This window comes from Augochlora pura, chromosome 6 (genome assembly GCF_028453695.1).
Source record: "Augochlora pura isolate Apur16 chromosome 6, APUR_v2.2.1, whole genome shotgun sequence".
In the NCBI taxonomy this organism is placed as follows: Eukaryota; Metazoa; Arthropoda; class Insecta; order Hymenoptera; family Halictidae; genus Augochlora; species Augochlora pura.
This window is the reverse complement of record NC_135777.1, coordinates 10,358,937-10,370,137: the sequence shown is the minus strand read 5'-3', so window position 1 is coordinate 10,370,137 and position 11,201 is coordinate 10,358,937. Positions and strand designations below refer to the sequence as shown.

The following is an 11,201-nucleotide window of genomic DNA, read 5'->3' as shown; positions in this document are numbered from 1 at the left end:
CTGAGGCTCCGAAATGATACGAAAATATAATATGTTACAGCTTACATCGTATCTTACGTTTTACAACATTCTATAAATGTTTATTTTTTTTCTCTAATTTACTAAGTTCTCTGAACACGTGTTTCTTCATTTCTTTCTGTCTTTGAAGTTTCCGTGCTTCCTCCGCAGAAATTCGAGCCTGGTGAGTTGCAATCCTTTTCTTCATGGCTAGCTTCAGCTGTTTCTGTTTGTGAGCGTAATTGGTTCTAATCATTTGCATCAGCATCGCCACCCTCTCTTCTTTAGGTTCGCGCACTATCGCTACTCTGTTGTCCTGGAACTTCGGCTTGCGTCTTCCAGGGTGTGCCTTCAGCTTTGGTTTATCTTTGTAGGGAAGTTCCTTCTGCAAGCTTCGAGGAATGGATAATGGTTTGAAGACCTTTGGTTCTCTTTCGATGTTCGTGTACATCGAGTCCGTATTGGCCGGTCGGCGAATGTTTAGTTCTCTTTTTAGTTGTCCCGTTGTTTTCATTCCTTGCCAACGGTTCTTCTCGTCAGCCGGTAGTAAAAGCGACGTGACAGGATTATAGAATTTCGGAACGTCGACCTTGTACCAAGTACGGCAAAATACGATGTCGCTCAAAAGTATTTTGTCCTCGAATGTCGCCCGGAAACAACCCTCCGGCTTCGATACAGCTTTCTTTATTTGACCGCGTATACCTGACACTGTTTTTATTTTGGCACCCTCGAATTTTGCCACCTCGAGGGCGCTATTGAACATGTCCTTGATGAACGCAGTTTTTTTATAGATTTTCATAGGGACGCCGGTGAGCTTCAGTTTTTTCATGATCTGCGTGCTCTTATCCATCTCGACTATAGAACCGGTCGCTGCTATCCTGAATCCTGGCGCTCTGCTGGCAACATCCTGCACAGCTAGAATCCCGGTACTCTGTGGAGTTATAGGACCCCAAAAGTGGGCCATGCAGGCAACGTGTTCCGGTGTGTACTTTAACATTCTGCTTCTCAAGTTATCCTCCAGCTTCGAGAATATCGCAAGCGTCTGGAATCGTCTCCAACCCACAGAAATGATTAACGGATCTCGGCTCTTAAGAATCTTCGAGTACCATCGGTGCTTCTTTATCCTCGTCTGCACATATCCTATATTTTCTTCACCGTGTAAAAGTCCTCCTATGATTAGCGGGTACGTGGGATCCAGATGAGTTATCAACTCGCAAGGCACGTTTTCCAACTCAACGCGAACGTACATACCAGGACGATATCCTTCCAACTGAACCCGCACAGTGTCCTCTATTCCTTCGAATTCCGACTTGTTCAAGTTCGCCTGCCTCTCCACCTCTGATTTGAGCTCGTCGTAATACGTTTTCGACTCGCCATTGTCATATTCCATGTCGAATTGTTCTTTCAACTTTCTCTTCTTCTCTAAAAGATTCTTTTTTTCCTCGATATCGTCGCTCGTCAGCTCCGACGCTTTCGCCTCGTGTTTCTCCCCAGTTTCCAGGTCTTCGAAATCTCCGTAAACGTTTTCGTCGTCCAAGTCGTCTAACTTCAATAGTTCTTCAGCGTCTTCTGATTCCTTCCATTTTCCCGTTACGAAACGGTTTGCAACAAGCAATTTGTTCTCCTCTTCCAACCAATCTCGTGGTTCTTTCGAAAAGAACACGCATTCCTCTTGATTCTGCAGCTCTCGCTCTTGGATTTTTCGCTTCTGCTGCTCTTGCACCACACGGAAAATGCCGCCGATCTCGTTTTCCTGATCGTCCACTGCGACCACTTCCTCTTTCTCATCCTGTATTTCTTCGACGAGATTTCTCTTTTCGAACACTCCGTACACTAACTTCATCAAGTTCTTATTACCTCGTTGGCGGTCTTCGAATGCGTCCTTAGCTTTCTCGACCAAATTTGTTTTCCATTTTAATTCGTCTTCAACCTCGTCGCTCTCGTTGTCTACCGCGGTATCGTCATCGTCGGACAGGTCCTCCTGCAATGATTCATTATGAGACAAGTTTATTTCGCTTTCCTCATCTTCATCGTCGTTTCTCTCAAGTCCAGCGCGCGAATCTTCGTCACTTAGTTCGTCAAAGCTATCGTTCTCGCTATCGCTGCTCGATTGTTTCTTATATCTGTTTGTGCTGGTCAGAGACTCGAGTGCTTCCGTGATCTTATTCTTGATCTTTATGTCAGACTCTTTACTCGTCGAATGATAAACTTCCGTGTTATTTGACACGTCTGTCAGTTCACTATCGACCGCAGGCTTATGTTTCACTTTGTCTATCCTGTCCTCTGAGTCTAAATCATTTAGCGAACTCTTTGTCTTCTTCTGCTCGATCATTCTAGATCCAATACTCTTCTTTTTTCTCTTTACTCCGTTTCCATTCGGTGCTTTCTCATCGTCACTTTCTTCTTTCAATTCATCACTGTCCGTACCGTTATTTTCATCTTCGTCATCCAGTTCACTATCGCTTTCCTCGCGGTCTTGGGAATCAGGAAATAAAACTTTCCTTCTGACCCGACCATTGTCGATTACGGTCTCGCCAATGTAATCACCAAAAGTTTCCTCAACGTCCTTTGCCTTAATTGGAGCAGCATCGCTGAAGAGCTGCAGCTCGCTGTGCTGTAATTTCTGATCAAGTGTCTCTTGAGTGTCCATCAGAGCTCCAACCAAACCTGTATCCTCCTCCTTGTGAGAATGACTGCCACCTAATTCTACATAAACAGCATCTTTGTCGTAAACAATCCCACCCACGCCAGAAAAGGGTGCATAAATCAAACGTTCCTTTTCTACCAATGCACGCTTTTTGAGCTCCTCTGGCAGGGGGCAGGGATCTGGAAGAAAACTGACATCCTTAATTTTCAGATCACCACATCCAGGAATGTGTATAGACGTTTCCTTGTTTAAAGGAACTCCCCTCACATACCTATAAAAATAGTAGAATGTAGTCGTTAATTTATAATGTAAATACTCATGATAACTTTGTATAGAGTATAATCTTTACTTACCCATACAAACTTATTGTTCTATCAGTTTTTTGATTTTGTCTTATTGATTCTGGAGGTGTTAGATCTTCTATTCTATCTGCCAAAATATATGGATGAGTACTACGCCAAGTCAGGGGTCTAAACTTCATCACAGATACGAATCTAGCCAGGTTTTTCACCTCTGTTCGTAAATATTCTCCATGAAGCATTCCAGATAGATAAAACAATTTTGCTCCAGCATAGACTTCGGTCCAAAACCTTTGTTTTAATGTTTTCTTAGTTCTCTTTAGTTGTTTTGCATTTTTTATTAAATCCAAATGAGTTAAAACTCCCATGATCCTGGGCATTCCATGCACCTGACATATATTCAAAAATTCAAAGATTTCCATTTCAAAACCAAAAGAGCCGTCTATTAGGAGCAGAACCAAGTCTGCCACTTTTGCTATATCTATCATGCAGTTGATGTCGTTGTTACATTCCATAAAAGTAATCCTTCTCTTTTTGCTGGAAACAACAGTAACTGGGCCTACTATATTGGTGAGTGGTTGTCTCACATAACTCTTGATTAAACATTGAATTACCAAAGATTTTCCTACCTTTGGAGGACCAACCACGGCAACCAGAATAGGAGGTGGTTCGACAGGAGTTCTGTCCACCAAAGGTATATGTTGTTTCTTCGTTTCTATATCTTGTTTACGTCTGAAACGTCTTTCCGCCTTAATCGCAGAATGAAATGTAAAAGCCTTTGGATTCTTCTGTTTATCCGTTAGTTGTTGAACGTGTTCGTGCTTCGCCTTCTTTTTTGTAGCCTTGCGACCAGCATTTCGTTCTCTATGCGACTTATGTTTTACCGTGTCTTCCGCTTCGTTAGCCATTTTCAATGTCTTTACAAAATCGTTTCGATTATTAAATATATTACACTAATAAAAGGCGCGAGTTCCATTCACCTCTCGATTTCACTCGCATATTCAGACAGACATCCCAGCTAGGTTATACACGGTTTAAAATACGGTTCTGTTGGTAGCAAAGTTGTCTCATGTTGTGCACACGTGGGCGATTGTGATGCCTCTTATGAAGAAAAAGTAAAGTTTGGTATCTGTACAGCGCTATCTCACTTACTGATAAAACACTCAAACTGTTAGGGAAAATTGCCGACAGTCGATTACTAAATCAATAATCAAGTAAAATTTAAAATCCTTAAATTCGTACAGACATTGCATGACAGACAAGATTTCAGATAACACTTGACATCTTGCGGATCCTGAGTCTAGGTTGTGATTATCGACCTAGTAATCGATTATCGGTAATTTGGGTTACCATTTTGAACCACTTGCCACTTCATGAAGTGGCGTTATGTAGATAACTTGAATAAAACAGATGTTCCTCCAGTGATTTCTTATTGAAATGTTTCGTAATTTTCAAGGACTTGGATTAATACGAAAACAACTACAGTACATTTTACATTACCTGAATGTATACTCACATTGTGCGAGTACGGATTACGGACAAAGTGATGCAAATCAAGTGGCAGCACTAGTACGCCAGCAAGCATTGCTACCACATAGAGCACATATTCCTACTCCGTGGTACGTGGTACGTATGTGTATCGTTGTATGTTGTATCTCGTTCGTAGTGGGTTTAGTTGACCGAGTTGTCTCGCTCTTTACTCTAAGAAGAGAAAAGAGACAGAGAACATGTTACCAGCGAGATTTTACAGAGGATACAGATGTCAGCTCAAAATCGCAAATACCGTGAATCAGTGTGTATAAATACAAGTGGGAGTCACATATGCGTCAGCAACAGGTTGTCGAGTCGCGAGTACACGTTCCAGTCGTTCGTGTTTCCAATGTAAGTGGAAGTATAGAATGTGTTTAACACGAGTGTTTTATAAACGTAAACCTACATTTATTTGTTGAAAACCGAACATGATTACGTTGTACAAACATATTAGGGTCGTCTCGTCAACAGTATTGGTCACGATAGATATATCTAGTAATATTCGAAGACAGCTGTTTATCGTTGGCGCATTAGTTTAAAAGCAATTACGAACAACGCTAATCAAACATCAAAGTGTCGTTTCATTCGTGCGTGCACGTATGCTTGTGTTTGTGTCTCTGTACGTACTCTCCGATACGAAAGTGCGTTCGCGGAATTAGCGCATCGAAGACTATAAACATAATGTGTAAAATTTACTTTGAAAAGGAAATGATCGTGCAACCTTTCTCGTAGCGTTGACGACACTTTCTTGCTTTCAAATGTACGTATACGTGACGTGAGAAATCCTTCTCTGTTCTTGTTTCCAGGCCAATCGACTTTGTTTACCAATAGGTTAGGATACACAGTACCCTACTCGTTGCATCGGTCTTCGTGCCACGACTCACGACCGTAACGTTCCAATTTTTCTCGGATCCCGTTTGATTTCATTTGAATTTCCTATGATTCGTTGGTCGCGTCGTTGTTTAAACGCGTTGGTGATATTACCTCGAGGCGAAACGAATGTTAATTCGATTTCTGGCCTACTTTAGAAAGCGGATTATGAAAATTCGAAGAACGTCGACGGTGCTCGATCGTGTTGCGATCGTATTCGAATCGTAATTTTTTTGATGTTCCAGCGACAACGAATTTTAGGTTTTAATTCGGTCAACCGCTTTGTATATACTCGTATTTGACAAAAATATGGTTTTTAATTTCAGGCACCCACGAATGGCTGGTCGATATTATAAAGAAGTAAAGGTGGATAATATCTGGATGGTTCAAGGAAAAGTAGACCCCATGGAAAGGACACCGGGAACAACATACATGGAAGGGGACAATCGTCTTCTGGATTATTGGGAAGAGTATCAGGAGATGATAGAAGAAACCAAATTGTTGGACGATTATTTGGAAGAGGAATGTCCCTGCAACTACGATGGTAAAGTTTTGGTTCACTGTGGCTCAAAAGAGAATTTTCGAGAAGAAAAGTTTCAGATGGCGAGGAAGAAGCGGAATGGTTACGTACAGCTGGATTGGGACAACTGACAGAAGCATGGAAAGTTGGGAAAGAAGTGGCGCCGGAAGAGCTGGGAGCTGCGCTGCGAACATTGTCACGGGCTCAGGCAGAGGCTGTGAAACGACGCGTGCGGTCACTGAATCACACGGTGAAGCAGCGTTTCAATCAACGGCAACGCGTCCGAAAGCCAGACATCAGAGACGTGTTTAAAGATGTAGAGGTACGAGGAATCAGAAACCGGCACAAAAGGATTCAAGTAGCCATGGTAATTTGTGTTTTGTTGGCACGTTAGGCATCGAGCACGGGAACGAGATCCCGTAGTGCTACACCTGATTCTCTGGATTCTGTGACAGGCGCGACGCCAGAAAGCGTCTCGCCTCCGCCACTCTCGACGGGTGCTGCCACCGTTATCGAGAATCATTCTTCGAGGTAAGTACCTACTGCTGGATAAGATATTGTAAGCTGGACCTACCATATGATCTGATTGTCTCCTCTGAGTAATCTTGTCGTCTTTCATTTCGAGAAGTGTTACGGTACCGACATTTGTGTCTGTGTTTCAACACCGAACGTCAAATGAGAACAAAGAGACGGTTCGGAGAACCCCGAGCGCACCGTCGACAACGGTGCCAACGGTGTCCGGGACAGCTGCAGGTACCACCACACTGCCCGTTCAAGAAATTTTCAGACGCGCTGGAAATTGGCTGCGAGGAGACGTTGCGAGCGATTCAGGTATCTTGAACGGCAATAGTCGGAAATTGATGCGCGATTTTGAGTCGGTCGTTACACCGGGCAACTATGTTCGATTGCAGAGGGTATTCAACTGACGGGTTATCACAGACTGGGGACGATACATGTATCGAGGCCAACGGCGCAAAGACGAAGTGGCAGTGATCCGGACGAAATAGCGAACGCAGTGACCGGTGCATTGAACGAATCCGCTGTAAATCTTAGCATCTCCCCCGACGATTCGACGCTGAGGTACTAGTGTGCGCCGTATTGCTGCAAAATTGGCGATAAGTGCTGGAATTTTCGAACTATGTACCGCCTATGTGATTTTCAGGAGAAATACAAGCGGGCACGCCACGGTTACTCGAAGTCATAGTAGTTTGTATGGATTGAATAGGCCAGCGGAAGAGGTTCTGATAACCCGTCCACTGAGCCGTACATCATCTCATGGCCACTTGAGTTTCGAGGAAATGTGTAGAGCGAACGAGGTCAAGTCGCAAGTATGGATTGGAAACGCGGAAACATTTCCGTCCGATGATGCGCAAAGACGATTAGGTATCGAGACGTTGTCGCAACGAGATCTAACGAGATTGCAGCCGCTGCTGTGGCTTGAACTAACCGCTGTCTTTGACAAGTACAATCTGCCGCTGCAGAAACGCAAACCAAACAAGCGTCGAACGAAAGGTGCGCATCCCTAATCGAAAATCAACGTACGATCAATCGATACTAACCGGTTACTATGTTCCTAGCTGGAAACTTGTTTGGTGTGTCGTTGTCCACTCTGCTGCTTCGAGACAGTCAATTGACGTCCGAGGAGAGCAATATCCCGTTGGTGTTTCAAAAAGTTCTTGCCGAGTTGACAAAACGCGGCGTAAGGGAGGAGGGAATTCTTCGCGTCGGAGGACACAAACAGAAAGTACGGGCAATCGATATTTCAAGTACAGACGTTCCAAGTAGAAACGCGTTACCGACTCGTTCGACTAAACTGTGCTCGTCGTTGTGTTCAGGTAGAGTCGATATGCGTACAATTGGAAACGGACTTCTATTGTAAACCGAGAGAGATGGACAAATTATTCAAGCGCACGTCGTGTCACGACCTGGCCGCGGTTCTGAAAAAGTTGCTGCGCGATCTGCCGCAACCCCTGCTCACCGTCGAACTTATCGACGCGTTCTACCAGAGTCACGGTAAGTTAACTAATGGGGGTGCGGTACGGCACGGTGCATTGCGGTGTGGTGCGGTGCGGTGCGGTGGGTTGGGTTAATGATTTAGGGTGTGGTATGATGATTGGGCAGTTGCATTCAAAAAATTCACTGGAAACACAATAGAATACGATGCGATCGCCCAAGTGTTAATTGCACCAAATACGTACATGTGCTTTCTTTTTTTTACGTGCAGGAGTAAACGACCGACGAGATTTGTCGCACGCCTTGAACTTGCTGGTGCTGCTCTTACCGATAGAACACCGTTGTACCTTGAAAGCGTTAGCGACATTTTTGAAGCTGATCGTCGAGAATCAAATGTCGAACAAAATGTCGATCCATAATGTGGCGATGATCGTTGCTCCGTCGTTGTTTCCGCCGCGGTATGTTCATCCCCGCGATCGAACTGATTTAACGGCCCAGGTTAACATGGCCGCCATATGTTGTCGAGTGACAGAAGCTCTTCTCGGCAACACCGAGAAACTATGGTACGTACCGAGTGATCTTACGAATCAGTTGCACAGACAGTCCGTGGAAGAACGGTATCGCAAGTACAAGAAAAAGTATTGCTAACGTTCGTTTCTTACTGCAAGAATCGAGCGTGATTTCCGTGATTTGGTTACGCAAAGCTGAACCGGTCTCGATCAACGAAACGCATAGACCTTAAGGTGCTTCGAGTGAGACGCCTCGGGAGGCGACACCGTCATTACCTCGACGTGCAACGCGTGATACGCAAAACTAGACACTAGATACAAGATACAAAAAGATCTCGTGGAGGAGCTGACCGGTCGAGTCTTAGAAACTTTGAATTTTCGAAACGTCTCGAACGAATTCTCGGTAGAAATAGATAAAATTGACTATAGTATCGTCGCATCGTTTTGTTTCGATGTACAAGCTACAAGTATTTTAATTTATTGGTACTTCTTGTGAGAAGTCTCCGCGAGCGTCACATTACGTGTCACATTACTACCACTTCTTTTCTGTCCGTTTTTAACAGTTCATTTTGACACATTGTCACGATTATACTCGAATCGATCACGAAACGCACGAGGAATTGAACAGTCTCGAAAACGCGGGGCTCATTCGGATACGAAAGCTCGCAGGGTTTTCGAGATGGCATCTCTTCATTCGCGTTCTTCTCGTGTTCTTTGATACGCCATATTATTTTAAGGAATTGTACATATCGTATTTCATAAAATTGTTACATTTGCCTCATTAAAGTGCCAAAGAAAATACAAATCGACTTAAAGTTTCTTCTCGTTGTTGCAATCTGTGGAATGAGAGCGCGCGTTTGTGCGTGGATGTGTACATGTGTGTCACAAAAAATCAAACACATCGTTAGAAAGAACGAACGAACTAATAATTCGATCGAAGCTGTTCACGGACGACGGAGGGCGGACACGAATACACTCGAAGGAAGTAGAAGACCGGTCGTTAAAGGATGAAAGTGTAAGTTTTAGGTATAGGGTCTACCTTACCGTGACTAGATATTTCGTCTCGCGATTCTATTGCGTTAGACAAATGAGATAAGACTGGATGTGAATGGGATATAGGACAGTCAACGCACAGACTCGATCACCCTTTCGAAGTCTGCGTCTCCGATGATAGGGGCGAAAAACTCGCCGGCTAAAACTCGGGGACAACAAGACGTCAGAACGGGCAGGATCAGCATGATCTTGGCCAATCTCGACGCTCGTGATTCGGCTCGTAGTTCGGCGCGTTCATCCAGATGTCGAACGAGAGCTTCCACCGCCATGTCCGTGGCTCGGCTCGCCAGGCGGTTGCCGGTTGCGGTTTCGGCGATCTCTAGATTCCGCGGAAGAAAGAACAAGAGCTTTGAGAAACGGGACACATTCGCAATGAAACGCTGGGAACGAACAAAGACTGGTGCGTAAGTAAGTTTAATAATTGCGAAATGTTTACCGGGTCGACAGAGAACCAACGTTTCCAGTATCGAGATCTCGATGGAATCGAGATGCAACTTGGTGACCGAGGATCGGGCGGTGGCCAGAGGGTCGTATGCGGAGCCGGCTCCGTTTCGAAAGGCCGAAAGGTCGATCGGCCAAGTCGCCGCTCGAAGAGCGAACGCCGCTGCCCACCCTCTCCGCAAAATCCTGTTCTGTTCCGGAGGCTCGAGCATCGAAAACTCTCGATGCCTGCGAGCAGCTCGCACCGTCGCAAGGAATATTTCCGCTGCGATCTCATACCGTATAGTCGCGGTCGGACCTGCAACCAACCGGCCGATCGAGAATTTCAGCGAGCAGTAGCACAGTCCGAATGATTCGAGATCGTTTCCGCGATTACCCGTTGCGAAAATCCTCGTTGCTCGGCCAGGATACGAGACCGCGGAGAAGGAAAAGCCGGATCCAGTTCCTGATCCACCGCTAACACCGAAAACCGTCGCTGGATGATTTCCCAAAAAGCATGGCGGCGCGAGACGGCTGGCCGTCGGTGTTCTCCATGGAACGTTTGTGTCCGCTTCAACGATGGACGGCTTATTACGGATGCGTGGTCCGCGTTCTTCTTGAACGGCTAAGAAAAACCGAAAATTTCCTTTGTTTCTCTGTTACGATGAAAATGGCGAAGCGAAACGACACGGCGCACGTCCGAAGGAATTTTAGCGCGCGAGGAACGAGGACGAATACCCGGTGGGGGGTGGTATTGTTTGCATCTCGTTTGGCTCGTTACCGGTGCTCTTAGCCCTGGCGACGTGTGACGCGGCCTAGTCAACCCAAGACCGGAGCACCAGCGATCTTTCCGATCGACTGGATTCGAGGGGAGTCGAAAGCGTTTGAGTTACGCTGTACGATAGCCGGAAATAAACTTAGGATTGACGAAATTAAAGGCATTCCTTACCTGCTGCATTCATGCCGACGGCGAAACACTTGTACAGGCGGCAGTGCGGACACCAATTACGTCTCGCTTTGTCGACGGTGCAGGCTCCGGTCCCCGCTGCAACGTGAACCGAGGATTCAGGAGGCGTTGGGGCTCGCGAGATTAAACGGATATTGCGAGATTCAGAGCACGGGTCCGAACCTATGCAGGTGAAGAGCGCGCCGCGACGCACGGATCGCTTGAAGAAACACGAGCACCCGTCGCAGCAGTAAACGCCGTAATGCTTGCCGTAGGATCGGTCTCCGCAGATTTTGCAGATCACGGGAGTGGGCAACGTTCTTCCTGTTTCGACGAGAGGAATCGCATGGAAAACGTTCGAGTTCTCGTCGACGGGATCCGTCCCCGGGGCCGCCACCGCCGATAAACGCCCCAAATGGGACAATCACTTACCCATATTTCGATCGAGCCTTCTTGG

General features: G+C 45.7%; 3 protein-coding genes across 8 annotated transcripts; 1 reads left to right on the top strand and 2 right to left on the bottom strand.

The window, feature by feature from the left end:
• Positions 1–17: 17 nt before the first annotated feature.
• On the bottom strand, positions 18–4,040 carry LOC144471743 (ribosome biogenesis protein BMS1 homolog). Of its 2 annotated transcripts, none has more exons than XM_078184096.1 (3): positions 3,924–4,040; positions 2,998–3,860; positions 18–2,915 (listed from the first exon to the last, which is right to left on the bottom strand). In XM_078184096.1, exons 2-3 carry the CDS (start codon positions 3,849–3,851, stop codon positions 71–73), a joined length of 3,699 nt encoding a protein of 1,232 aa, XP_078040222.1. In that variant the 5' UTR covers positions 3,852–3,860; positions 3,924–4,040; the 3' UTR covers positions 18–70. The 2 variants fall into 2 exon arrangements, with proteins under 2 accessions (XP_078040222.1, XP_078040223.1); XM_078184097.1 differs by lacking the exon at positions 3,924–4,040 and having other exon boundaries at positions 2,998–3,496; positions 3,573–3,681.
• Positions 4,041–4,597: 557 nt separating this feature from the next.
• Conu (Rho GTPase-activating protein conundrum) lies at positions 4,598–9,112 on the top strand. Of its 4 annotated transcripts, none has more exons than XM_078183471.1 (10): positions 4,598–4,824; positions 5,670–5,887; positions 5,944–6,185; positions 6,258–6,394; positions 6,492–6,694; positions 6,775–6,943; positions 7,026–7,375; positions 7,441–7,607; positions 7,699–7,876; positions 8,088–9,112. In XM_078183471.1, the coding sequence occupies exons 1-10, from the start codon at positions 4,703–4,705 to the stop codon at positions 8,462–8,464; spliced, it is 2,163 nt and encodes a 720-aa protein (XP_078039597.1). In that variant the 5' UTR covers positions 4,598–4,702; the 3' UTR covers positions 8,465–9,112. The 4 variants fall into 4 exon arrangements, with proteins under 4 accessions (XP_078039597.1, XP_078039596.1, XP_078039598.1 ...); XM_078183470.1 differs by having other exon boundaries at positions 6,489–6,694; XM_078183472.1 differs by lacking the exon at positions 4,598–4,824 and adding an exon at positions 4,831–5,233 and having other exon boundaries at positions 6,489–6,694; positions 8,088–9,111.
• Positions 9,113–9,115: 3 nt separating this feature from the next.
• Positions 9,116–10,850, bottom strand: Hr83 (nuclear hormone receptor 83). Of its 2 annotated transcripts, XM_078183475.1 has the most exons (4): positions 10,748–10,850; positions 10,196–10,423; positions 9,815–10,117; positions 9,116–9,697 (listed from the first exon to the last, which is right to left on the bottom strand). In XM_078183475.1, exons 1-4 carry the CDS (start codon positions 10,758–10,760, stop codon positions 9,450–9,452), a joined length of 792 nt encoding a protein of 263 aa, XP_078039601.1. In that variant the 5' UTR covers positions 10,761–10,850; the 3' UTR covers positions 9,116–9,449. The 2 variants fall into 2 exon arrangements, with proteins under 2 accessions (XP_078039601.1, XP_078039600.1); XM_078183474.1 differs by having other exon boundaries at positions 9,815–10,423.
• Positions 10,851–11,201: the final 351 nt, after the last annotated feature.